This window comes from Amblyomma americanum, chromosome 8 (assembly GCF_052857255.1).
Source record: "Amblyomma americanum isolate KBUSLIRL-KWMA chromosome 8, ASM5285725v1, whole genome shotgun sequence".
In the NCBI taxonomy this organism is placed as follows: Eukaryota; Metazoa; Arthropoda; class Arachnida; order Ixodida; family Ixodidae; genus Amblyomma; species Amblyomma americanum.
Window position 1 is genome coordinate 29,562,941 of NC_135504.1, and position 27,423 is coordinate 29,590,363.

General features: G+C 50.0%; 1 protein-coding gene across 1 annotated transcript in view; it reads left to right on the forward strand.

Moving 5' to 3' along the window:
• LOC144102264 (protein argonaute-2-like) overlaps positions 1-26,948 on the forward strand; it is a 28,451-nt gene extending 1,503 nt beyond the window's left edge. The window contains exons 2-5 of the mRNA XM_077635569.1: positions 13,495-13,886; positions 20,093-22,126; positions 26,386-26,613; positions 26,865-26,948. Of these exons, the coding sequence (XP_077491695.1) occupies positions 13,495-13,886; positions 20,093-22,126; positions 26,386-26,613; positions 26,865-26,948 (2,738 nt within the window). The remainder of the gene's footprint in view (positions 1-13,494; positions 13,887-20,092; positions 22,127-26,385; positions 26,614-26,864) is intronic.
• Positions 26,949-27,423: the final 475 nt, after the last annotated feature.

Genomic DNA, 27,423 nt, shown 5'->3' on the forward strand with positions numbered 1-27,423 from the left:
CTCAAGAGGAAGATTGCGGAGATCAGTAAGAAGGCGGAAGAGTACGCTACGCAACTGGCTAGACAGGGGTGGCAACAATTCACAGACTCGCTGAAGGGCACCCTCAGTACAGCCAGAACGTGGCAAATACTCAGAAGCCTGATGGATCCCAGCAAGAGCAAACGGGAAAGCAGCAATTCTATCCAAAGATTAATACACCAGTATCAAGGAACGGACGAACAGATGCTCGAAGAGGTTCGCAAGAAATGCTACGGAACGGGAGAACCGGAGGGATACCACGGTGAATACCGAGGCGAAGAAAACCCGAACATGGATCGACCCATCTCTAGGGAAGAGGTCATTGAGGCAATTAGATCAGCCACCAAGAACACAGCAGCGGGAGCAGATCGAGTACGGAACTCCCTCATTAGAAACCTCAGCGACGAAGCGATAGACCAGCTACCGCTACTTAAACAAATTATGGCAAGAAGGGAGAGTCCCGGCGGCATGGAAACACGCCGTCGTAGTGATGATCCCCAAACCCGGCAAGAAAATCCAAATCGATAATCTGAGGCCGATCTCTCTCACATCGTGCCTGGGCAAACTCTACGAGAAGATAGTCACCAAACGCATCCAACAACACCTGGAGAGCGAAAAGTACTACCCAAACTCAATGTTCGGGTTCAGAGCCAACCTCTCGACGCAAGATGTCCTGCTACAGCTCGAGAAAGAGGTCTTAGAAACTATGCCAAGAAAGGGCGAAAACGTGGTCATGGCGCTCGATGTCAAAGGAGCCTTCGACAACGTAAGCCACGAGGCCATCATGGAAGGTCTTATAAACGCGAACTGCGGGAAGAGAACACACGATTACGTGAAGGACTTCCTTTCAAACAGAACGGCAACTGTAGGCCTAGGAGAACTAAGGAGCGATATCTTTGCAACGCCTAGCAGAGGTACGCCCCAAGGCTCCGTAATCTCGCCCGTATTATTCAACGTGGCGATGATTGGCCTAGCAAGAAAACTCGAGCAAATCCAGGGAGTCCGACACGCGATGTACGCGGACGACATCACGGTCTGGGCTACCGGAGGGACCTTAGAAGAAAAGCAAGCCGCACTGCAAGAAGCGGCGAGATGCGTAGAAGACTACGTGACAGCTAGAGGCCCCAAGTGTTCTACCGAAAAGTCTGAACTCCTGAGTGGGCCGACACCAGACTAAGGCGAAACTGGAAGTCACTCTCGAAGGACAACTCATACCGGAATGCAAAATGATCCGCATCCTCGGCATGTGGCTGCAGGGTAGTAGGAAATGCGACCACACGATTTCCCTACTCAAGAAATCAACAGAAAGTGTGAGCAGAATGATAAGCAGAGTCTCTCAAAGAAGACATGGGATGAAAGAAGACACCCTAAGATTGGTCAACAGCCTCATAGTAAGCAGAGTTACGTACTCGCTTCCCTTCCACGTAAGGACAGAAACGTCTAATGAAGAAATCGAAACCATTCTAAGGAAAGCATAGAAGACAGCATTACACCTGTCAAGAAACACCCCCAACGAAAAGCTCATGCAGCTTGGCGTCAACAACACCTTCCTAGAAATGGTGAAAGCGCAACGAAAATCGCAAATTAAAAGACTAGGAGGGACCTACACTGGAAGAGCACTGCTCGACAGAATAGGCTGCGAATACATCGACACAAAGCGGTACGAAGACATGCCTACCGAAATAAGGAAAACATTTTATGTCAGACCCATTGCAAAGAACATGGACCCTAGGCTCCACGAAGGCAGAAGGAAGGCCAGGGCAGAACACATTGAAAGAACACTAGCGGGGAAGGATAACACCTTCTACACGGACGCAAGCGCTATGGAAGTAGCGAGCGGCAGAAGCAAATACATAATTACGGCAGTGGTAGTAAACCAAGATGGGGAACTAACCTCCGGGGCATCCACGGAAATCTGGCGTATAACGGACGCCGAGGAGTTAGCCGTAGCGCTGGCGGCAGCAAAAGGATATAGGGAGAACAAATCATTGTATATTCTCACGGACTCAAAAGAAACCTGTCGAAATTATACGAAGGGCAGAATTAGCAAAGCTGCTCTTAAGGTGCTCAGAGAGTGCAACCTCTCAGAGAGCATAGCAGTCCAACATAATTTAATCTGGATACCTGCGCACGAGGGCATAAGGGGCAATGAGGCGGCGGATAGTCTAGCTCGAGCTTTTTGTTTCCGAGTCGGACAGCAGCAGGAGAGCCGTGGTCTATCAGAACTACTCCAACATCACAGAGGGGTGAGATATAAATATCCGCCCCCGCATAAAGCACTACCAAAGAAGGTGGCAACAGATTGGCGTAGATTACAAACACCCCAACCTCTTTATATACAACAAGATGTTCCCAACGCAATATAGGGGCACATGCCCGTGGTGCGGGGCCACACCCACACTATTTCACATAACATGGGAATGCGAACGAAACTACGCATTCCGAGAACACAAACCCCCGAGTGCGGAGCACTGGGAGAGCCGGCTCGTCAGCTGCGAGCTCGCCGTCCAAAAGAGGATGGTAGAGCACGCAAGGGATGCAGCCAAACTCAGTGGAGCCCTGGACTGAGGGACCACCCTTTGCTGAAGAAGCCTTCCCTGCAGCGCAGCTTGAAGACAGCGACACGCGAAGCAAGCAAGAAGACTTCTGATCGCCTAAATACTTATGATTCAATAAAAGTTTTCCTATCCTATCAGAAATAGCCGGAGAAGCGGCAATCACCTTGGCGTTGACAAACCCGCAAGCAGAAGTGATTGTCAGGGATTCAAAAGCAGCCATTGGCAATTTCGCCAAGGGCAGAATATCTCCCATCTCCTTGGGAATTCTCAGGAATTACCCGGAAGACAGGACAGACGTGTGATTGGTTTGGGTACCGGCTCACTCGTCAAACCCGGGGAACGAGGCAGCCCACGACAAAGTTCGAGAATCTATCGGCCGAGCTGTGGACGCTAACTCGGACGTCGAAATCACGATAGATGGTCTTAATACTTACCATGAGATTACTCAGCATTATAGACTAGAAAGGCAAACCTTCCCTGCTCCGCATAAAAGCCTAAACAAAAAACAGGAGGTACTGTGGAGACAACTTCAAACAAAAACTCTCCCTAATCCAGCTGTCCTAAGCCATGTGTACCCGGATAGATATAAGCCGGAGTGAAGCAAATGCGGCGGCAAAGCCACCGTAGACCACATCTTCTGGGACTGTCCGAGAGATCCCCCACCAATATCGCTCAAGAGGCTCGCGCTCACGGGCCCGTGGGAGACCTTGTTGCTCAGCTCTAACCTGGAAACCCAAGTACAGGTGGTGACGAGAGCCGAAGAGGTCGCCGCCAGCCTCCACTGACGGCCGCCTAACAAGATCAACAAACCGATTTATAACTCAAGACGATAATTAACGTTTTCCAATTCAATCTAAAATTTGAGAATGGAAACGGTCCCCCTATCCTCTCTTCCTCTCCCCTCACCTCCTTCATTTAATTTTTCAATTCGTCCTAATATCCTTTATTTCCGCAGCATCAGATAAGGTGCTTCAGTATCGATGGCAGATGTCGGGGCTAGCAAAAATCTTTTCCTTCCTTTTTACTATTATTTTAATAAAAAAAACGACTACTACCAGAAAGGAAACGGCGAAGTAATCGTTTTTATGGAGGAAATACGCTAAGGCGCCCGTGTGCTGTGCGATGTCAGTGCACGGTAATGATCCCCAGCTGGTCGAAATTATCCCGGAGCCCTCCACTGCGGCACCTATTTTTTCCTTTCTCCTTTCACTCTCTCATTTATCCCTTCTTTTGCGGCGCGGTGCAGGTGTCCAACGATATATGAGACAGATACTGCGCCATTTCCTTTCCCCCAAAACCAATTATTATTATCAGCAGAGATGAGCACAGAGAGCAGTGGAGGGCTCCGGAATAATTTCGACCACCGGGCGATCTTCAACGGGCACTGACATCGAAAAAGAACACTGGAGGAAAAACGCTGATATATGAGACAGATACTGCGCCATTTCCTTTCCCAAAAAACAAATTAAATTCAATTGAAAAACGCTAAATCGCTCGTGTGCTGTGCAATGTCAGTGCACGTTAGAGATCCCCAGGGGGTCGAAATTAGCTCGCAGGCTCGGCCGCTCGTTTTCGGGAAAGAGATGAAGCTTGATCCAACACTCCTGCCTACCACAGCAACGCCAGCTTCAAGGAAGCGCCACGTGACGAAGTTTTTTTTAGTTTTAAATGTTAGGAACAATGGATTATGGTGGAACATCATTGCCGCAGTGTTGATTTCTTGCTTTAATTTTGACGTTAGGAACGCTACATAAGGGTGGAACTCCAATGGCGCAGCATTGTGCTGCCGCAACACCCTTCCAGACGGTTCATATTCGAATGCCGTGTAGTTCGCAAGGAGCTGAGACCCTATGCCGCTATGAAAAATTGTTTTTGACGAAAGGAAACGGTCCCCCTATCTTCTCTTCCTCTCCGCTCACCTCTTAATATTTGGTTTTTGGTGGAAAGGAAATGGCGCAGTATCTGTCTCATATACCGTTGGACACCTGAACCGCGCCTTAAGGGAAGGGATAAAGGAGGGAGTGAAAGAAGAGAGGAACAAATAGGTGCGTAGTGGAGGGCTCCGGAATAATTTCGACCACCTGGGGATCTTTAACGTGCACTGACATCGCACAGCACACGGGCGCCTTAGCGTTTTTCCTCCATAAAAACGCAGCCGCCGCGGTCGGGTTCGAACCCGGGAACTCCGGATCAGTAGTCGAGCGCCCTATCCACTGAGCCACCGCGGCGGGGCCCGCTCACCTCTTTCATTTCATTTTTCAATTCGGCCTGCTATCCATTGTTTCCGCCGCCACAGCTCAGGTGCTTCAGTATCGATGGCAGATGCCGGGGCTGGCAAAAATCTGTTCGTTCGTTTTTACATTATTTTAATAAAAAACCACTATCACCACAAAGGAAATGGCGAAGTAATCATTTTTATGAAGGAAAAACGCTAAGGCGCCCGTGCGCTATGCGATGTCAGTGCGCGGTAATGATCCGCAGGTGGTCGAAATTATTCCGGAGCCCTCCACTACAGCACCTCTTTCTTCCTTTCTTCTTTCACTCCCTCCTTTATCCCTTCCCTTACGGCGCGGTTCATTTTTCCAACGATATAAGCGACAGACAATGCACCATTTCCTCCCAACCCCCCAAAAAAGCAATTATTAAGTAATCATCTCACTTCTCGGTGGAACAACCCGCTTTCAATCCAGCGTCCATTCGAAACTAGAAGCGTTGGTACCGTTGGAAGCGTTGGTTCTACTACAATAAGGTGGTGGTTACAAGTTTATTGCCACAAAATGGAAGAGATTAGTTGGGGCAGGCGCGAGCCCAGTGTGGCAGCAAGCCGGGGGCGACCTCTTGAGCTCACGTGATGAGGGCCAGCTGCGTTGTTTTTCCTGAACTGGTCAAGAGTTTGTCCCATTCATCCGCCGAGGAGGCAGGCAAGAGTGTCGTCGGAGCGGGGTTGCTAGCGCATTCCCATAATATATGGTCTTGTGCGGCATGCGTCCCGTCACCATAGTGCGGGCATGCAGGGTCATATTCACTGTTGGTGATTAAACGCAATCGGTAGGGGCTAAGAATGGCCTTTGTTTGTAGGCGTCTGAGTGTCGTGGCTTGCGCCATGTCCAGGTCGGGGTGAAGAGCGGGATACGTGCAACTTAGCCCGCGATAAATGTTTGTAATCTCCGCGTATGGCGAGGCGCCTCGGCGGGGGCGTCCGTTCCCGAGAGGTCTCGCGTCCCCCGGTTCGTTAAACCTACAGTACGCCACTTTCAACTGTGCGTTTCTTCTAATCTCTCGCAGTTGCCGCAACACTGTTCAGATTCAATTCTACCCGTCATCCCTAGCTTCGAATGCCGTGCCGTTCCCTCTTGGTTTTTCTCTGGATCGCATGTGTCATGGGTGTTTTCAGCTGTAGATTTGTGGAGGGCTATCCTTTGCGCAAACGGTGTTGCTGTAGGCGCAATATTGGATAACAGGAAAGTTGCAGACCAGGGAACATCCACATGTCCTTGAGCGATAAAGTGACCCGTGGCCCTGGCAAACGGTGCCTCCGAGATCGTTCCTTCTGTGGCCGCATAACACCGCTATACTATTCTGAACAGGCAGGGTGTTGGTATAGTTAGCGTAGGCTGGGGAAGGGAACGGTTAGATAACACACTCCTCCGTGGCTTCTCCGCGCTATAAGGGAAGGAACGAAAGAGGAAGCGAAAAATAAAGAAGTGCAAAACAGGCAGCGTAATTGAGGGTTACGCAGTAATTTCGACCTCTTGGCGTTCTTCAACGAGGACTCATGTTGTGCAGCACACGGGCGTTTTTCGATATAAACAGCCCCTGAGGTGTCTGAAATAAATACAGTTACTCGATTGAGCAGCGTAACAATCCAAGGGGCGCCGATGCACTAGATACAAACGCAGCACTACAGTGTTCCAAACGCCCTACGCCACAGCTGTTTCCGGCATTGCAGAGCAGAGATGAAAAGGAGGATCTTTTGCAGATACAGCCGTTGCCGCTTCTGGGGACGCAGTTGATGCAGCGCACCATTTTCCTCTCAGTAGTTTCCCTGACAGCACTCTGAACTGCCCTTTGTTTGCACGCGGCAGTGGTTAGGCATAGCTGGAGCCCGTCGGCAGGCCCGTGCACTTTCCTCTATCGTCCTGTAATCGCAATAACATGGAAACCTTAGGGAATGTATATCCTCAGACATGGATGTCTGCGATAATCTTACAATACCACCAAACGCCGGCTTCGGAGATCACCAGCGAGACGCGTATTAGTTATTCCGACTGAGCTAAGCCTGGGCTAGCGTCGCCGACTTGATTTTTTTGTCGTCTCGCACTCAGGGAGATGTCAAAGTGTGGCGGCTTCTCTTTATTCAGCGAGTGCTAAGGTTGTGACTGCGAATCGTGCATCGGGGCCTCCTTTGAGAGCAATGGCCTCCGCAACGACAGGACATAAACTCTGAGATTGGCGCCCGTGTGCTGTGCGATGTCAGTGGACGTTAGAGATCGCCAGTTGGTCCAAGTTATTCCGGAGCCCTCCACAGCGGCACCTCTTTCTTCGATGATTCGCTTAGACCCTGTTTTATCCCTTCTCTTACGGCGCAGTTCAGGGGACCGCGAATATGTGAGACAGATACTGCGCCATTTCGGTGCCCCCAAAACCAATTTTTCAGAGTGTCGCCTGGCTTCACGGCGCACCGGACGGCGGCTCGCTGCTGCAGTGTATGCGCTCGCACCCGCGCTCACGAATGGCCGCGACAGCTGCTCCCTTGCTGTGGCGGCCACCATCGCCACCCTGCGACTGCACAGCCAGACACACGCAGCCTTCCTGGGCTCCTCCACCACGGCGGAGTTGATGGGGATCCGGCTCGGGCTGGACCTGCTGCTCACCATCGGCCCACCGCCGCCCAGGAGTGCTCTGCTGTGCGACTCCCGCACCCGCCCTCACCCGCCTGATTTCTAAGGGCCGCGGAACCCCACTAGTGCGAGAAATTCGCTTGCGCATCGAGCGCCTCGCGCAGAGAGGTTGTGTTGTGCGTGCACAGTGGGTGCCCGGTCACTGCGGCATCGCCGGCAACGAAGAAGCTCACGACCTCGCGACCGCTGCACACCAACTACCTGCCAGTGATCTGCCCCTTGCGCTGGAGGACGTGCGTGCGGCCATCCACGACCATCTCCGAAAGCAGCACCCCGACCCACGCATCGCGGGAGGTGAGCGCGTCGACAGTGTCACCGGCTGTCGCGCACTTACACGGTCACAACGTGCAATGATCCTCCGCGCGCGCGTTGGCTGCGTGTGGCCCGGGGAACGACGGGAGCGTCACGGAATCGCGACGAGTGATGTGTGTGACGGATGCGGTGCAGTGGAAACACTAGAACACCTGCTCCTTCACTGTGCCGCGTTCGCCGATGTTCGTCGCGATATGCTCGCGGCCTATAGCGCGCAGGGCATACTACCAGACTCCATCAAGACGCTATTGTGGCCGCAGGGCAGTGCGCGCAGACGTGAGCGAACTTTGGTGAGCCTCTGTGCATTCCTCGAACACACGGGCTTGACGTCCCGTCTGTTCTCCGTCAGGTAGTTACACGCAGTGACCGAAGGCTCCGCGAGTTCTACCTTGGACGATTAATAACTGGACGCCCCACTCCAGTTGTAACCAACACAGTGCTGTGCGCGTGTGTGATTTAATTCCTCTAAAATGAACTAATCACGCGCACAACCTGGACACATTTCTTATTTTGTATATCGTTTGTACATATTACTTCTCCCCCTATCCACTCTTCCTGTCCCCTCACCTCTTTCATTTCATTTCTTCATTCTGCCTGCTGTCCTTTATTTCCGCTGCCCCAGCTCAGATGCTTCAGTGTCGATGGCAGATGCCGGGGCTAGCAAAAATCTTTTGCTTCCTTTTTACTATTATTTTTAATAAAACCACTACCACCACCAGTGTCGCCTCACATGTGGGCAGTAAAACACATTCCTTACTCCGAGACTTAACCACGCTAGCACGTGGAAATAAAATGAATTAAACGGATGCATTAACAAATACATAAAGGCATAAATAAAAGCCAGAAATGTTGACAAATCGCTAGAGTTTTTTTATTTGCCGCATTCCGGTGGCTCAGTAATGTTGATCTCTGAGCTGAAATCACGGACTTGCACAAAATGGGAAATGAATGCTAACAGCGCTCGTAACATTTTCTCACTTTGTACGTCCGTGACCATGGTATGCGCCTCTGTATTTTGCGAACTAGACCCTCTCAGCAAAGTAGCTTCTAGGAATAATTGGGTTTCGAAGCGGAGTCACCCTCCACTTGTTGTCTTCGACTTCCACAGCGCGCGTGTTCGAGACGCGCCGGGACCTTGGGTTCCCATAAGGAGCAGTGGTAAAGCGTTATCGTACGGCAATTCCCTTTGGTTCCATACAGTTTTTTTTTCTTTTTGCGTTCTTGGAGGCAGAAGCGCCGGCACGCGCAAGACGTCTCCAAGCGTAGCCAATGACGGCGGAACACGTGCAGCTCGTGGCGTCGCATATGAGCCAATCGCAGAGCGGAAAAGGCCACTATAAAGGAGAAACAGCGCAGCCATTTTGCCTTTCTCTAGGGGCTCGACAGGAAGTCAAGACGTCCGTTCCGTTGATTGCCATTTGTGTTTGTGGCCTGCTATCTAAATGGGGAAAGGAAAGCGCAAAGACAAGAAGAAAAACGACTCAGCTGCTAGACCTCCAGGTGCGTAGCGAATTTCATTCCGGTTCTGTGGCCTCCGCCGCAGTCTCGTTTCGGTGCTCGATCCCTTTGTTCATCTGGCGTCACTTGCTGGTCGCTTTAGGCCTAACCTCGTGGGCTAGGATGATTGTGTTCTAATGCATTAAATTTTTGCGAGAAAGCTGAATGAAATGCACGAGCTTCGTTACCCGTTTGTTTTCGCTATTATGCACCATCGTTTTTATGTGAGCGTGTTTGACCGTGACTTGAGAGAAAGAAAAATACCTGGTTCGGTTGAGCGGAAGCGACCTCGGCAGCCTTCTAATCGCGTTAAGGTTGGTTCACGTGCAAGCAAATGAGCGAGCAGAGCGATAGAGCGGCGCGTTGCAGCGAAGAATTTGCACATTTATGGAACCTCTTCTCTCTGGCCGTTCGACGCGCCGTGACGTCTCGAAACGGCTTTGTGCGCCGCGGCGGCACAAATTGCTAGCGTTTTTGCTCCTATGTGAAGTGGCCTTTGGACTGCGTACGACTGCGCGTCTGCCGTCCTCGTGGTTCGTACAGTGTCGCGATATGCCACGCCGGTATTGGGCGCACTGCCCTCGGGCTGCGAAGAGCCTTGCTTTGTTCGAACAAAGCCCGCACGCTTAGTGAAATTGCAACGCCTTCAGCTTGCTCAAGCTCCAACCTGCGTTGTGGACAATGCACTCTTTCGATATCATTAATATTAGTCTCTCTTGTTAGTACAAGCAACGTTTTGCATTAATGCTGCAGTCTCGGGAATACTTGATGTAGCGGTAGCATTGCTATACGATAGAATGTATGCGAAATGAACAGAATTACCAAATTTCAGGGATGCTACGAACGTCAGTGCTAACAGGTTATGTGAAATACCTAACTGAAACGCATAACCCAATACAAAGGATCGCTTCGCTTCGGATCACATCGTTTTTTTTTTCTGATAGGACCTATAAAAAGGGGGTCCAGCCGAGCCGCGCATTTGTGACCGGCGGCGCGTTCCGGCCGTGAATGCCTTGCCGAACGTTCGCATTGCGCACGCGCACTGTTCGTCTCGCCGCTCCTCGAGCACGCGCTGCTGGACGCGTCGCCCGTTCGCCTGTGTGGTCCGGCCATGCTGCCGACCTTACACGGGGCGAGTGCTGTGGAATGCTCTTCCGCTTGGTCAGTGCCTTGATCCACGGCACGTTTCCGAGCGTTGCTGTCTCGTTTTAGCCCGTTCTTCTTGGTGCACAGCAATCCCTCTGCAGCTCCGTACAACAATCTCCTCAGCGCATTTACGATTCCTTTTTGGTTTATTTGGGTTTAACGTCGCAGAGACTTAGGCTATGAGGGATGCCGTAGTGAAGGGCTCCGGAAATTTCGACCACCTGGGGTTCTTTAACGTGCGCTGACATAGCACAGAACACGGGCCTCTTGAATTTCGCCCCCATCGAAATTCGACCTCCGTGGCCGAGATTGAACCAGCGTCTTTCGGGCATCGTGTTTCAGCGTCCTTACTCTGTTTCCGCCGCATTTTTGGCATGGGCTATCCGCATTACCCGCCGCGGTGGCTCAGTAGTTAGTGCGCTCGGCTACTGATCCGGGGAAACGGGTTCGAACCCGACCGCGTTTCGATGGAGGCGAAACGCAAAGGCGAGAGTGTTCTGCGCAATGTGAGTGCACGTTAAAGATCCCCAGGTGGTCGAAATTATTCAGCAGCCCTCCACTACGGCACCTCTTTCTTCATTTCTTCTTTTACGCCCTCCTTTATCCCTTCCCTTCCGGCGTGGTTTAGGTGTAAACCGAGATATGCGAGATGGTTACTTCGTCATTTTCTTTCCTCAAAAATGAATTTTTAATTTTCAGCAAATGTCTCTTTCTCCGGATTGTGATCGCTATTTATCGCGACAGCGTGTCTTTTGTTTCAAGGTTAGAGTGTGCAACCTATGGGGCTGCCGGGTTAAATCAAGCCGGATTAACAGCTTGGCGTCCCGCTTTGTGGCGCGATGAGTGGCACGGTACTGCTGTTGTTGTTTCGACTGAGGGAATAATGAAAAGCTAACAGGCCCGATCACTGGTTCAAGCTGATCCACAGTCGCTGCCACGGGCAGATAATCGCTGCCACGTGCAGACAGTAGGAGAGTTAAAAGAGATATGAGAGGAAAGTTGGGAAGAAAGGACGCGCGTCTCAACAGCCGCGTCATCTGAAGCGATGACGACGGTTTAGCAACAGGTACCCCCGGTGGCAAGCAGCCCTCGCCACATATGCGAGAGCCCCTACATCATTGCTCATTAGGGCCAGGCAGCCACTTCATCGTCCCCTTCCCGTGAAGCGAAGGCTTTACTACTACCCTGCGTAGCTGCTTCGCCGTGTACAAGAGTTTGACCTTGAACCGAGGAGAAACCACGTGACAGCAATGACGTCATTCAACCGCCACCGCCGCGTTCATTGTGATCATTGGCGTTGACGATGTTCTGGACTCCGTCGATTTTGAGGAAAGGAAAGCACTTGGGGAAACGTCTCTCGCAACCAGCATGTGCTGACATTCTCCGTGACAGCAAGCGTTATCCGCGGCAAGAAACGTGCATTCTTTACGCCCGATATATAAATGATAAAAAAATTGAAGGCTGATTACGACAGACGGTTAACCGAAAGTTGAGCGCAGCTCTTCGCATGCCGCCTGCTACCGCTTGGCAGGTGTCGTGTTATGTTGCTAGCCACCCTCCGGAATCGTCCCGTAGCAGCTGCGTTCCGGCTGTCCATTCCTCTCGAGATGGCAGGTGGCGCTTCGCTCTGCTGCTCCCTGCCAACACGTCAGCTGTCACACTAAGTAACACGTCACCTGTCGGCTAGCATGTTACACCGGCTACGACGCGGAACTCAGGAACGGGCGAGCTGCGCTCTAAAAGGAATGAAATGAAAGAAGTCACTGCCGTTGAACGCGAAGCGAAAAGCTTCACCACGTTAGGTAAAGGAGTCGTCCCATAGGCCGGAGAATAGCCTTGAACGACCTTCAGCCCAACCACTTTAGCCGTGCATGACCGTGCGGGGTACCGATAAGGGTCGAACTCTTGACCCCTGACCTTGACCCATGACCTTTAGTTGACATCTGATCTTCTGCCTTTGACATTGGGTGAGATTTGGGTTCACCTTTGAGCTTAAAAACATTCGATGGGGGTCTAATCCCCAGTGATACTGCGTCTAAGCCACGTGGGAGTGTGGGTATATGCTATAGAACGGCTGTCCATGCAGGCGCTGCCATGGACGAGCCTGAGACACTCATCAAGCGTCCTTGCTTTTCGCTGAATACCAGGGTTAGCGAAATAGAAAATTGTTTTTTTTCTTCTCAAATAGCGAACTATAGGGAAAGCTTGCGCGTGTGTCGCAAATTTATTGAATACGGCGGGGCTTATCGCTTCTTTGTTGCTGTGGGGGAGGGCTGATCACGTTTGTGTGAAAATTAAGACCATGTGCGCCAGCTAGGGCCTAGCACTCAGTTCTTCAGTGCAAAGGGTTTACGACGCTGTTTGGGGTCGCTGCGTGTTTGGTCGTGTTTAGTCACGGTGCATGCCACTATCGGCTTGCACAGCTGTCTGAGTTGGGACGGCTGTTGCGACGTATGCTCTCGACCACTGTATACTGCATTTTCGGTCACTGACCATGTCAAATATGTTAATTGCAGTCAGCTGCGCACTTTCACATGGTCAGTAAACCGAAGACTGACTCTGCTGACCTCTGTGCTGACCTGACCAGACGGCATTCGATCAAACCATCGACTAAGTACTCTATACCAGCTGTCTTTTCCCGTTGAGCAGACGAGGGAAGGGACAAGAGGTGCCCGTTGTGACATGACGGAAGCCAACAGTCACCGAAACCAAGAAACTTAGGGGATGCTATCTTAAATAATTTGTTGTGTTCATCAGTGGAGGCTTAATAGGGCAATGACTTTTTAAATAGTCTCTTTGCGACTTTAAACCACCATTAAGATGCGAACCTTTTTAAAGATATTTCATTATAAAGCAGAAGAAAAGCAACCACATGCCGCCGGTGGGATCTGAAACCCACGACCTCTGAATTTTGCGTCCGGTGCTCTACCAACGGAGCTCCGGCGACGGCTGTCCAGTCTTCTGCTTTCGGCAGTGTATATATGCGTGTCGTAACGATCGCTATGATCGCAAACGCAGCCGATATATACAGCCCACGTTAAATGGGCATTTTCGGCTCGCAGCAGTGTCTTCGGCCAGCGGTGGCAACCAAGCCACCCCTCCTGCTCCGTCGCCCGCCGGTCCCTCGCGGGTTTCGTTCGCGCAAGCACTCCAGCAGGGCGCCGCGGCCAGCCCGCAGCCGCGCGCCGTCAGCGGCGGCCCGACCACGGCCGCGGAGCCCAGCGCTCAGCCCAGCGCCTCCCGTCCCAGCTACGGGGCCGCCGCCGCCTCGGGTTCCGCCAACGTAGCTGCCAGCAGCCCCCGGCCTGCAACCGTAGCAGCCGCCGTGAGTGGCAGTCAGCCGGCAGCAGCTGGCCTACCACCGTCGCCACCATGCACGCCGCCCGTTGCGGTGACACAGCAAACCTCCGAAGCTGGCGACCAGGCTACTCCGGGCGACGATGTCAGGATCAAGGTGCGTACTGTTTCCCGGAAAGGGCTTCATCTTGAGGCATGCCATGTAGCTCGTTTAACCTCGTTATAACGAAGCTGAAAGTTCGTTCCCGGCTTTTGCTTCGTTATATGCAGTGTTGAAGGAGCTCCCGAGGGGAATCGTAATTCCTTCGTTATATCCATCATTTCGTTATAAACCATGCTGTGCAGCTCGTTTTGCCAGCGATCCAAAAACAGTTGAACATCTTTACAACGAAGTTGAAGGTTTCCGGCAATTACTTCGTTATATCTGTAGCTTCGTTATAGTCCCTGTTGGCCGAGCTTCGACGTGCAATCATAATTTCTTCGTTATATTAGTTGTTTCGTTATAAACCGCTTCGTTACAAAGAGGTTCAACTGTTAGCTTCAAGGCAAGAGGAAACCTCACCTCTCCAAAACATCGACTTAAACGGACGGTACGAGAACCAAACTCCGGTATAATACAACTCAAGAAAGAAGCGGCATGTGTCTCTCGAAAGAGGCCCTCCAGCTAATGGCGTCGTTTGGTTGCCATGTTGTCATGGTTAGTCAATCCTCTTGGACCTGTGTGACATCTCGGGGAGTGGCAGTTGACAGGAGACGAACCACCGTTTAATTAGATTAACAACGGCGTCCGGAGAATCGGCCGACGCCGTTGGCTGCAAGGCGTCCTTTGTAGGGCATCCATCGCTTCTTTCTGGAGTTGCAGCCGACTAGGCGGGGCTTACTTTTTACTTCTGAAAAGTGCCGTGGGTAGCAAGCATCGTGGTTGGGCATGACGTATACGGCGCGCTGGAAGTGAAACATAAGATTTAGCCGCTGACAAAGTCAAGATGAAGAACAACGTTGCGGAACCTCTACGGGTTCCTTGGTCAACAGTGAGGAGGACATGGCGAGTGGGTGGAATTTAAAAGCGAAGTTTGCGACGTAACAACCGCATTTAAATAAGTGTTTCGAATCCGACCGCGCAGCTTCATTTCGGTGGAGGCGAAGCGCAAAGGCACCCCTGTGCTGCGCGATGTCAGTGTACATTAAAGCTCCCCAGGTGACTGAAATTATTCCGGAGCCCTCCACTACAGCACCTCTTTCTTGCTTTCCTCGTTCACGCCCTCCTTTTTCTCCTGCCTTATTTCGCGTTTCATGTGTCCGCCAATATGTGAGAAAGATACAGCACCATTTCCTTTCCCTGAAAATCAATTTTCAATGTTCACAGTTTCTTCTGTGAGGTTCAGGGCCTCAGTCGTGGCCTTGATAAAGGGTGGCTCAAGCAATCGGTGCGTCGTCAGGTTTAGCCTTTGGGTTCAGTACATATACGCCGGCGGCCGAGTGTTGTGTTGCAAGCGTATGAAATATTTGTTTATAAAGCGAAAGCTTTACTGGCCGCAGGTTACGCAGTTTCGCATGATTCCTGGAGAGCCGTGCTGCGCATGCACGAGGAGCAGTGATGACACACGGCCCATTTTTCTCTCTCGCTCTCTACCCACTACTGCGCATGCGCCACTGGTAGCACCGAGCCACAAGTGTTCCGCCGCTGCGCACCGCCGCGCCTTTCCTCAAAATCCAACTTTCAATTTTGTTTTCTCATTCCTCTTTGCCTCCCTCCTTTATGCCTTCCTTGTCGGCGCGGTTGGGGTGTCCGCCGAGATATGCGAGATGATTACTGTGCCATTTCCTTCCCTCAAAAAGTAAACAAAACAAGTGAGCCGACGGCGTTCATAGTTCATTGGCGTTGACTACTTGGCAAAGACCGTTTTTTCACGAATGCAAAGGCGCACAACCGGCTCCGTGGGCCTGTGGAGAGCTCAATATCGCTTTCACTTTGTATATTCTGGATTAGCTGGGCTGATCCAACCCGCCGCGGTGGCTCAGTGGTTAGGGCGCTCGGCTACTGATCCAGAGATCCCGAGTTCGAACCCAACAGCGACGGCTGCGTTTTTATAGAGGCAACACGCTAAGGTTCCCGTGTGCTGTGCGATGTCAGTGCAGGTTAAAGGTACCCTGGTAGTCGAAATTATTACGGAGCCCCCCACTACGGCACCTCTTTCTTCCTTGCTTCTTTCACTCCCTCCTTTATCTCTTCCATTACAGTGCCGTTCAGGTGTGCAACGATATGTGAGACAGATACTGCGCCATTTCCTTTCCCCAAAAACCAATTATTATTATTATTAACACGCTAAGGCTCCCGTGTGCTGTGGGATGTCAGTGCAGGTAAAAGGTACCCTGGTGGTCGAAATTATTCCGGAGCCCTCCACTACATCACCTCTTTCTTCCTTGCTTCTTTCACTCCCTCCTATCCCGGAGCCCTCCACTACATCACCTCTTTCTTCCTTGCTTCTTTCACTCCCTCCTTTATCTCTTCCATTACGGCGCGGTTCAGGTGTCCAACGATATGTGAGACATACTGCGCATTCTTTCCCCCAAAACCAATTATTATTATTATTATTATTATTATTATTATTATTATTATTGGGCTTATCCACATTAATTTTTCCGGGGGGGGGGGAAATGGCGCAGTACCTGTCTCACATATCGGTGGATATCCTTAATCCGTCATACGGGAAGGGACAAAGGGGGGTGAAAGAAGAAATGAAGTGCCGTAGTGGAGGGTTCCGGGACAATTTTGACCACCTGGGGATCTTTAACACGCACTGGAAACGAACAGCACACGGGCGCCTTAGCGGGCGCCTTAGCGTATTCTCTCTCCAAAGAACCGCAGCCGGTGCGGTCGGGTTCGAACCTGGGAAACCGGATCAGCAGCCGAGCGTTCTAACCACTGAGCCACCGCGGTGAGTGTATTGTCTTTTTTAGTCACTCGTTAAATAAGCTGTTACTCTAAGCGAAATGATGCATCGTCGAGTCCAAACATCCACTCTGGCAAACTGATGTTTCCTTGGGCCGTAGCTGTTTATTCTTATAAATTATACTTCTGCACATTCTCATTTCAAAGAAAGAGTCCTGTATGTTGCTCATCTTTCGCTGTTAATGAGGGGCTGGCGCGTCTTTCCGACCTCCACGAATGCCGAAATTTCCACGGTAGTTCCTTTTGCCGAGCTTCGCCGCCGGGCGCCGGCTTTGTTTCATGACGATGAAATTTTTCTAATTTTGTCGCCCCTATCGCGACGAGTGAGTGAGTGAGTGAATAAACTTTATTGCTGTAATAAAGGAGTCTTGCTGCTTGCTCGATGATTGCCGATGTCTTCCAGGCTGAGCGTGGTTGGCGCCCCTAGTCCAAGGCACCACTGTACCTGGCCCGCCAGCATGAGTGGCTCCCTAGGTCTCTTTGGACCTTGAGCTGGCTGCTGGTTAGCCGGTTTCCACTGCTCCACATTTCGCTTTTGTGTTAGCAGAGGATGTGGCGGGGGGTATTTGCGTCTTCTGCCTTTGATGAGTTTGAGGATAGCTGCGTACGTGAGCTCTGCCGTCATCTCCGTGCCGTCCGAGGCGTTTGACGCACCAGCTCGGATAGTCAGCTCGCGAGATAGCTTGTCCGCCTTCAGATTGCTTTCGACTCCGGCGTGTCCCGGTACCCAGTAGATATTATGTTGGATCTTCTCGTTGGTTCGCTGCGTTTTCAAGAGAATTCTTAGTGTTTTCTTGTTGATTCTTCCTACCATGTAGCGTCTGCACGCTTCTTGGGAATCTGTTATGATTGTGAGAGATTTGTTGGTGCGATAACCCTCGGCTGCCGCTAGATGGTACGGCGATCTCCTCTGCTTTAATTATCGTCCCATCTCTCGTGGATGCGCCGCTGATGAGGCAAACCTCCTTTGTTGTGACAACCGATACCGTTTTCTTGATGTTTTCGCTACGAGTCCACGGGTACAGAGTGGCGTTAGTGTAGACTACCTGATCTTGTGTGGCTATCTTCGTCTCTACATATGCAGCTCTTGCCTGTCTTCTGGCTGCATGTAGATTTGGATCCATATGCTTGGGTATAGGGCTAACCTGGTTGGTTCGACGTATTTCGTCTGGGATGTCTGTCGATCTATCCTCTATGTCGTGGACCCCCTTATAGTTCAACCTCCGTAGGAGCTCCCTCCCTGTTGCCGAGTTCCTTAGCCTTTGTATCTCTGACATGACTTGTGCCCTGCTTAACTCGTCGAACGTGTTTTGCAGCCCCAGTTCTGCCAGCTTGTCGTTCGACGTGTTTCTGGGTAAGCCCAAAGCTGTCTTGTAGGCTCCTTTGATTAGGACCTCTGCCTGATTTTCTTCACTTTTCAGCATGCTGTGATATGGAAGTAAGTTATTCTGCTGATGACTAGGGTGTTCACCAGCTTCAGCGTGTCGCCTTCCTTTCACAAAAATAGGGAAGATTTCTGTGGGCGACATTGTACTGTGACGTCACCAGCTGCATGCCCCTAGATATTTTCTTGGAGTTTTCTCAAGAAAAAAAAATAAGACCTCTGTTTATGGTCACTTCACACAAACAGTGGTCGGTCGCTTACGGTCTCCAGTTTAGTCAGTCAACGCGCCGAGAGGTTCTGTGACAGTATGCATGACGACAAGCTTCTGTCTCGAGGTCTTACTTTGGGAGAAACCCAGTTTTAGTTTAGGCGTTCTTTGTTTTTGCTGTTTTAAAGGGCTTCTACTCAGGATTTTGAAAAGCGGTTTTTGAGGCACAGAGAAAGGACTTAAGAAATGTGATGCGTAGTGGAACACAATACCACGTCTAAACTCATTCAAAACCGCCCACAGTTGCACTTTGAGTGGTTTATAATCTTTGCTAGAAATGCTTCTACAGCTCTGGCGCCACCATGACCTTGGTTCCCTGAATAAATAAGTTAAGGCAATGAAAGAACTAGTAATTACTGTCTCGATTTTGATGAACACACCGACCACGCAGTGCGGTTCCTTGATTTTGCAATCGTCCCGATCGTCCATGTCATATGTGCGCAAGATAGCACAAGGGTCTGAAATATATTCTGAGGAAAGTACAGGGTCGGTCAAAAGTTCCCAGGCCACAGGGACTGTTTTGAGCTGTATAATCAGGCAGACATGACACCCTAAAATACTCAAAATATCCATTAAGGGCAGATGAGGCTTTTGTTCTCTACGAACCTTGATAGCTTTATTCGCATCCTAAATGCCATGCTATACTGCTCAAAACAAGCAAGCCCTGTGGCCCGGAGACTCTTGACCAGCCGTGTATATAACCTAGCTCAACCACTATGTTTTTTGGGGAAAGGAAATGGCGCAGTATCTGTCTCATATATTGTTGGACACCTGAACCGCGCCGTAAGGGAAGGGATAAAGGAGGGAGTGAAAGAAGAAAGGAAGAAGAGGTGCCGTAGTGGAGGGCTCCGGAATAATTTCGACCACCTGGGGATCTTTCACGTGCACTGACATCGCACAGCACACGGGCGCCTTAGGAAAAACGCTAAGGCGCCCGTGTGCTGTGCGATGTCAGTGCACGTTAAAGATCCCCAGGTGGTCGAAATTATTCCGGAGCCCTCCACTACGGCACCTCTTCTTCCTTTCTTCTTTCACTCCCTCCTTTATCCCTTCCCTTACGGCGCGGTTCACGTGTCCAACAATATATGAGACAGATACTGCGCCATTTCCTTTCCCCAAAAAACCAATTATTATTATTATTTCTACATTGAGCACAGAAGCCACAATCCCGAGCGAAGGTTGGCGAGCTCTTTTCAGCGACTTTTTCACGTACGCGCATTTCTACGCCTGGCGCTGCTGCGTATTTTTGTTCAGATTTGTCTGTCGGTTAGATTCAGAACTAAGGCAGCTGCTATGGCCGCTGCCAGTAATAAGCGTCGCTTCGGCGGTTCAGGAAGCCCCCCGACCCCATTCTACAGGGGTGAATTACCGAACTCGTCTTCAGCAGGCGGTAGGGCCGAGTGGGTAGGGCTGGCTGAAGAGCGCCGACCTGTGAGCATGAAAAGAGTGATGAAATGAGATAGAAAGTCTCGAATACTCTGAAATTTAGATATTGACTGCAGATAGCTTCGCTTGCACGAAACATTTAAAACATTCTCACTGGAGCATATCAATGATCAAGCGCCGTCCTTTAATGGGCTCGCTACAACGCACGGGGTGCAGGAGGCTTTTTTCATTAAGACTCACCGGAGCCGGTCCTGCAGTGTAGTGTAGATCGAAGACCATTCGGTCAACGTTATGTGACGCTCAACACACGAGACAGTGCGTGCATCCTTAATTGTTCATGCTCTGCTCTAATTGCCACCCATCACGGCGCAGGAGCTCGAGCGAACCCTGCCCTCTCACTTCCCGCGGCGGCCCGCCCACGGCCAGCTGGGCCGGACCATACAACTTCTTGCCATCCACTTCAGCATTGAGATACCGACTGGCAGCGTCTACCACTACGACGTCGAGATCTCCTCTGAGACTGCCCAGGAGACCAAGGTTCCTGAGCAGAAAAAGTACCGATGTCTCAGCACGAAGATCAACAGGATTGTCATCGAGCTCCTAGTAAAGAAGTACCGGCAAGACCTGGCCAACTGCATCCCGGCTTTCGATGGCCGCAAGAACCTGTACACGCGCCGCAAGCTCAATTTCCGCGAGCGGACATTCACAGTCGACCTCGAGGAACACCAAAGATCCCAGAAGTTTATAATCAAGATCCAGTACGCGGCCACAGTGAACCTGGACGCCCTGCATGGTGTCTTCCAAAAGCGCGTTCAAACTGTGCCCCAGGAAGTCCTCCAGGCCATCGACATCGTCTTGAGGCACAGCCCCTCGATCAACCTTGCACCGGTTGGACGCTCGTTCTTCAGACCGCCTGGACCCAACGAGCACAATGACCTCGGAGGAGGCCGGGAGGTGTGGTTTGGCTACTACACTAGTGTTCGACCCGCCCAATGGAAGCCCATGCTTAACGTCGACATGTCAGCAACAGCATTCTACGAGTCACTTCCACTGGTCGACTTCATGTGCAGGTTCTTAAGCGACAGCCGTCGTGTGTTGACGCCCGCGGACTTCCGGTCATTGCGAGAGAACCAGTACGTGCGCCTGAATAGGGAGCTCAAGGGACTCCGTGTCAAAGTGACGCACCTTCCGTACCCGCGCAAGTACAAAGTGGTCAAGATCACGAGAGAACCTGCGAAGGAAATCTATTTTGAATCAGAAGGTAGTCAGATCTCCGTCGCAGACTACTTCCAGAGCCGCTACAGACGCTTGTCGTACCCGAACTTCCCTTGCGTGCAGAGTGGTAGCCCGACGCATCCGGTCTACATTCCTCTGGAGATGTGCGAGCTGGCCGAAGGCCAGCACTGTCGGAAGAAGCTCGACGAGAGTCAGACCGCCGAGATGATCAAGCGCACGGCCCAGCCGCCAGCCAAGCGTTTCCAGGAGATTCGTCAGTCTGTGCGCGACATGGTCAGCAGCTCGGACAAGCACCTACGAGAGTTCGGCGTCAAGATCAACATTGAACCCACTAAGGTTGTGGGCAGAGTGCTCGACCCGCCATCTCTGGTTTTTGACAACAACACCATGTGCAAGCCGCGCGACGGTACGTGGGATCTCCGAGGGCAGCGCTTTTACGAGGCGATGTCCATGACAAAGTGGATTGTTCTCAACGTGAGCCGCTTCGCGCACAAGGATTCCCTGGAAAACTTCGTGAGGATGCTGATCCGCATCGGCCAAGAACTAGGCATGCGCATTGCGCAGCCGCTTGCGGTCATCACGTTTGACACAAACCGCAAGCCCATGCGGACCGCTCTCACGGAGCAGCGCCAGCAGCACCCGCAGTTGGAGATGGTTGTGGCTGTGATAACAAAAGCCACGAACTACGCTGAGATCAAGCAGGTGGCAGAGACTGAGCTGTCCCTGCGCACACAATGCATCTTGGACAACAACGTGATCCAAAAGTGCAACGCAGCGCTCATCCAAAACCTGTGCCAGAAGATCAACGCCAAGATGGGCGGTATCAACAATAGTCTCCTGATGCAGGAGAAGCCGAAGCTGTTCTATAGGCCCGTGATCGTCATCGGAGGAGACGTGTCGCACCCATCGCCTGGAGACAAGGTCAGGCCATCCATCGCCGCGTGCGTCGGAAGCCTAGACCCTGTACCGTCCAAGTTTCACGCCACCATTCGGGTACAGATTGAAGACTCCGAGGCTAAGGCGCGTGTGGAAATCATCAGAGACCTGAAGGACATGATCAAAGAATTGCTACTGGCTTTCTACCGCGCCACCAGGCAGAAGCCCGAGCGGATCGTCTTCTACAGGGACGGAGTGAGCGAGGGGCAGTTCTTGGAAGTCCGTAACCATGAGGTAAGCAACTGCACCTACTACAATACAGTCCCCACTAAACGCTCATCTTGTTAAGACAGTTTTTCCCAAATTCAATGTCACTAGTGTCATTGGATAACCTTTGTCTTTTGAGAAGGGGACTAGCTTTGCATATACCTAAAGACACCGAATTGATCTCCACAGGGATATAATTTCAGGACATCCAGGATATTTATTTCTGGAGACGTCTTCTCGGCGTTAGTTGACATCAGCTTGATCGTTCCTCTTCAAAAGGTGGTAAACATCCAAGACTGAGGCCTCTGGCGCGGCTTTGTAGGTATCCGCTCCGCCTCTCACCTTTCTTACACACGGGCGATTATAACTGCTGTGCAGTTGACCGTCCGTTGAACTGAACGACAGCTCGAGGTGTTATACCCGTGCCACACGGTCAAGTTTTATGTCATTAATTACTTAGTAAATCAATTTATAACGCAATTGGCGCGGTGCCACGCACTCGTATTTAATGACATTAGACAGACTAACTGGCGTTTGCGACCTTCTGAGTTCGCCACAACTCATTCGCCCGAGCACTGTATACTCTTTTCCCCATTCCGCATACAGGAAAACATTTTTTTTGTGTGAAGTTACTATCCAGAGAATAATGGTTTATTCAAAAAGAACACTATTTTTACCAGCAATTCTTATGTACTGTTATCATTTGAGCTGACACACGAGTTCTACTTTTACACACTTGTCAAGCAAGAACAGTGGCCTATTCTACAAATTAATTTTTATATTGTATCTGAATAGCATTGCTCGGATATTGGCTCATTAACAATGTTTATATTCAGGGCTTTTTTTTACTGCCTTGAAGGCGGTATGTTCACCGTGGTTAATTAAATTATTTATTTACTTATATAGAGATACCTTATGCCTCCGGGAAGATGTGTAATGGGGGATACAGAAGTTAGTGAAAAATAGGTTAGAAATCCAAAAATCATAGTAAATGTACAGCAAAACACACAAAAACAGGCGAGTTCAGATAAGACATCGCAATTCATAAAAATGGATAAAAGTAAAAAAACCACTCTGCGTCATGTAACAAAAACAGGGGAAATGCAAGAAGAGTTATACAAAAGCCAAAGAAAACATATAAGGTATAAATAAGCAAAGCTGTGCATCCACGGAACCAAAGAGGCAATAGTCTCAAGCTGCTGAAAACAAAGTTAAACGGATCCTGAGTATATAAATGACGTGCTAACCGTTATCAACGAAGTGTTTGGGTAGATGTTTGCAAAATGTGTTATGATTAGCCTGCAGGGCGATGCAGTCCGGAAGATCGTCCCAGAGACGAATGGCACGCGGGAGTGACGAGAAGTTGAAATCATGTGTGTTGCCATAAATGCGGCATAGCTGCAGTTATTATGTAATCTATGTTATAAGTAGGAGGGACGTTGTAGATGGGCTGGCGGTGAATCAGTGGCATGGACGTATTTGTGAAAGATAGATAAAAGGGCAGTCTCGCGATGAATTTGCAAAGGATGCATGGAGCGAAAGTTTGATCTTCAGTTTGGTTGCACTGGACTGATAACTGTAATTTTGCGAAATGAGACGAGAAGCCCGATTCTTGACAGTTTCCAACTTCTCTATTAGATATTTCTGATAAGGTGACCAGATGGATGAAGCGTACTCTAGCTGCGGTGCAACAAAAGTAATTTAGGCTTGTTTATGCACGTGAGGGGTAGTGCATTGCAGGTTACGGCGAAAGAAAACTAGTGACCGGGAAGCATTGGCGAAAGTGGTGGTTGTGTGTTCAGCCCGAGAAAAGTTTGGTGAAATATGGACGCCTAGATGCTTATACTGCGTAGTCCGAGCCAAAGTATTGTTATTATTGTGGTATGGAAAATTCGAAGTGACTGATTTTCGGCTAAAAGTAATTATCTTACACTTAGAAATGCTTAAAGTCATTAGACACGATTTACACCAGTCGTTTATGGAATCGAGGTCACTTTAAAGTTCAAGGTGGCCTTTAGTAAATTTTATTGGCCAATAATTAATGCAGTCGTCAGCGAATGTGTGTATCTAAGATGAGATTGTTGCTGGCAGGTCATTAATGTAACTTAAGTATAGTGATGGACCGAGGAGGCTTCCTTGCGCCACGCCCGATGTAACATCGGAAACAGGAAATTAATAATTGTTAACAACGGTGAACTTCTGGCGATTAGAAAGAAAACTACGGGCCCATCACAGAGTTAAAGAATTTAATTTAAGCGCATAAAGCGTAGATATTTGTCGGCACTGTTCTACCCGATAAAATGCTTTGGCAAAGTCTAGAAAGGTGCAAGTGGGCAGTTTTAGTGCGAGTGTTTGTTGCCACTTTTGAAAACCGGTACAAAATTTCCTATTTTTCAATCGGTGGAAACCTCACCTGTAGATATTGACTGCTTAAAGGTATGAAGGAAGATGATGCTGGAGACAGAAATGCCATTTCTTTAGTATTTTGAATTGATTTCATCAACACCAGAAAAAGAGGGTACTTGGTTATTTATCAGGTGTACTAAGCCATAAAGTGTAATGTCAACCGGTGCCATGTACAGGTAACCAAAATCAGGTACATACGAGATGTTAGGATTATCATCTTGGGTGAAAATATATGCGAAAAACGAGTTAAATGCTTTAGGACATTCGGCATCGAAGTAAGGGGTGCTGTGAACGTCATGCATTGATATACCATTACTGACACTGTTCGGACGTATTGTCTTGAAGGACTTGCTTTTATTGTTCTTAAGTAGCGCAGTAAGGGCTTTTTGAAAAAAAAAATTTCGTCACAAAGGCCAGGACAAAACAGCTTTAGGTTGGTTTTATATTTACCCCGCGCGCAGGGCGAACATTCGTGCTTTGTATTTTTGTACAACCGTTTTTTTCTTATTTCTCACGCGTTGATGCTTTCTTGTAAAGTAAGTGTTAGGTTTATGATTTGATAGCGTGATAAGCGGGACATGTTTGGCTACTATTTCGGCGAGCTTGTCTCTAAATTGAACCCGCGGTTATCTTCTTCTGACCTATATTGAAAAGAGGGTGTCAGAATAATATCAGAAAACATTTGAATTTCGTCATTTATTGGACTGTAATCTCCTCTGTTTAGTCGCGAGTCCGTAATGTCAATAAATCTGCCAATAAATGATAATGTCGTTAAATCTGGACGTGTAGCGCCAGCTCCGAAAATAATGGCATAGGCAAACGTAAGGCTACAAACATCTGAGGTTATTTGCAGTGCGCGTGTGGCACGGGTAATAAAAAGCAGCGCCACCTGCTGTTGAGATCTCAGCTCAGTAGGGGGTTGCAGTTAGACCAGTCTACTGACCCGCTGCATCGGCCCAGTCGGCGGCATTTCCGGCTGCCACATCTTTCTATCCTGGTTAATATAAGTACAACTACAACTTCCATTATAGTCGGATACAACTCAAGAAGCGAGCGGTTTTTCCCCCTGAATGGACTCTCTTGCAGCCAATGGCGTAGACCCATTCTCATGAGCCTGCTTTGTAACCACGTAGCGAATGCTAGATGATAGGGGTTAGTCTCCTCCCGCACAGGGGAGAATATTGTTACTATTGTCACAGTCACGGCGCTTGCCACATTGTCAACATTGCAGGTTCGTGAGAATAAGCCGACGCCATTGGCTGGAAGGGGCTCCTTTTACAGAGAAAAGCGGCTTTATTCTTGAGTTGTATCCGACTATATTCGAATTAGTGTAGCCAGGAAAAAATATCTCGCGAAATGGCACCAGGAAAACTACGGCTGAGCGGTGAAGCCCGACGTTCCTATACTGAATTTTCTTAGCTCTGTGTGCTTGTTCACTTTAGGCATACTCAAACACCAAGCTTGCTCAGAAATTTTAGTTCAGTGAAGTCAACTAGGGTGTCAATGCCCAGAGTTATGTACAATCCGATCACGTGATCCAGAATGTGGACCGCGTGAACTCAATTTAACGGAGTGTGCCGAGTAACTGCAGCCGATTGTTATTCATTTCAGCGTTGGTTGGAAAAGCTGCACTTCCGTTGAAGTGAACGGCAGCTTAAACGGCTCGTTTAACCAGAGTACAACCGATAATAGCATTGCTAAAAAAACGCTGCTCTTCGCCGTACACTTTTTGTCAAACGACAATTGTATAAGATACGACAGCGTAGTTCTTGAACGTCCAAATTGTTTGGTGTACATTCTGAACTATGTAGATATCGTGATGATTCGAATGACCTTTCAGCCTTGACCGACATTTTTGTTTCGGCTCTCAAATCTCGCAGGTGAGCGCCATCCGGCTAGCGTGCAGGGAACTGTCTCCCAACGAGACCTACGAGCCACCACTGACGTTCATCGTGGTCCAGAAGCGGCATCACACGCGGTTCATGCCCGCCAACGACCGCGACGGCGTGGGCAAGTGTCGCAACGTCCCACCAGGCACGACCGTAGACTCGGTGGTCACGCACCCGCTGGACTTCGACTTCTTCCTCTGCAGCCACTTCGGCATCCAGGTAGGCGTCCTCTTCTCCGCTCTTGTTGCGATTGTCAGTGGGAACAAATGTCGGCGGTGTTTTCGTTTATGACTTTTCGGAGGAAATAGTCCGGGCGCCGGCGTCGCCACAGTCGCGTCGCGTCTTTAGTGCGCTACAAATTCCAGGAGCGCCTGCGGTGTAGGCCTTCCACATCTTGAGGAAACGGAAGCATGGCCTTCGAGATCACCTACGCGCGAGACTGTGACGGAAGCTTTCCGCTTTACGTTTAGGCCACCAGGAGCTCTGTGTGTGACTGTGACATCATGTTCGACTTTGGGGAAGCGGTACGAAAGTTGCGCATGGGGGGCCTTTAGGGCCAGTGCAGAGTGATGCTGTCATGTGAATGTGGTCATTGGTTTTTATTCTCGAGGTGGCGTCTACTGAGACAATGAATGCATAAGGTTGGTTGAAAAGAGAAGCGCTTGATGTTTAGCTCGTACGTTAAAGCGGGAAGCGGCTTCGAAGTCTCAAAAAACGGTCAAAATTGATTTTTTATTTAAATGGTCGTGTCGGCTTGTATGCCTCGTTTTTTAGGCTGTCCCGATGTCGGAACAGCGACATAGATGACGATGACCGACTAATGCGCTGATGACAGCCAGCCAGGAAATAATAGTTGTTCACTGTATTTAGTGGCGCGCGGGCATCTAAGGCCAGATTAAGCCTGAAACATGTTGTGCATGCAGCATTAGGAGCAGGGAAGCGCATGTTGTGCTCATGGGCGCTGCCGGTTTTTGTATATTGCGTTTAAACACTCTGATTCCCACGTAATGGCGCATTTAAACCGCAAAC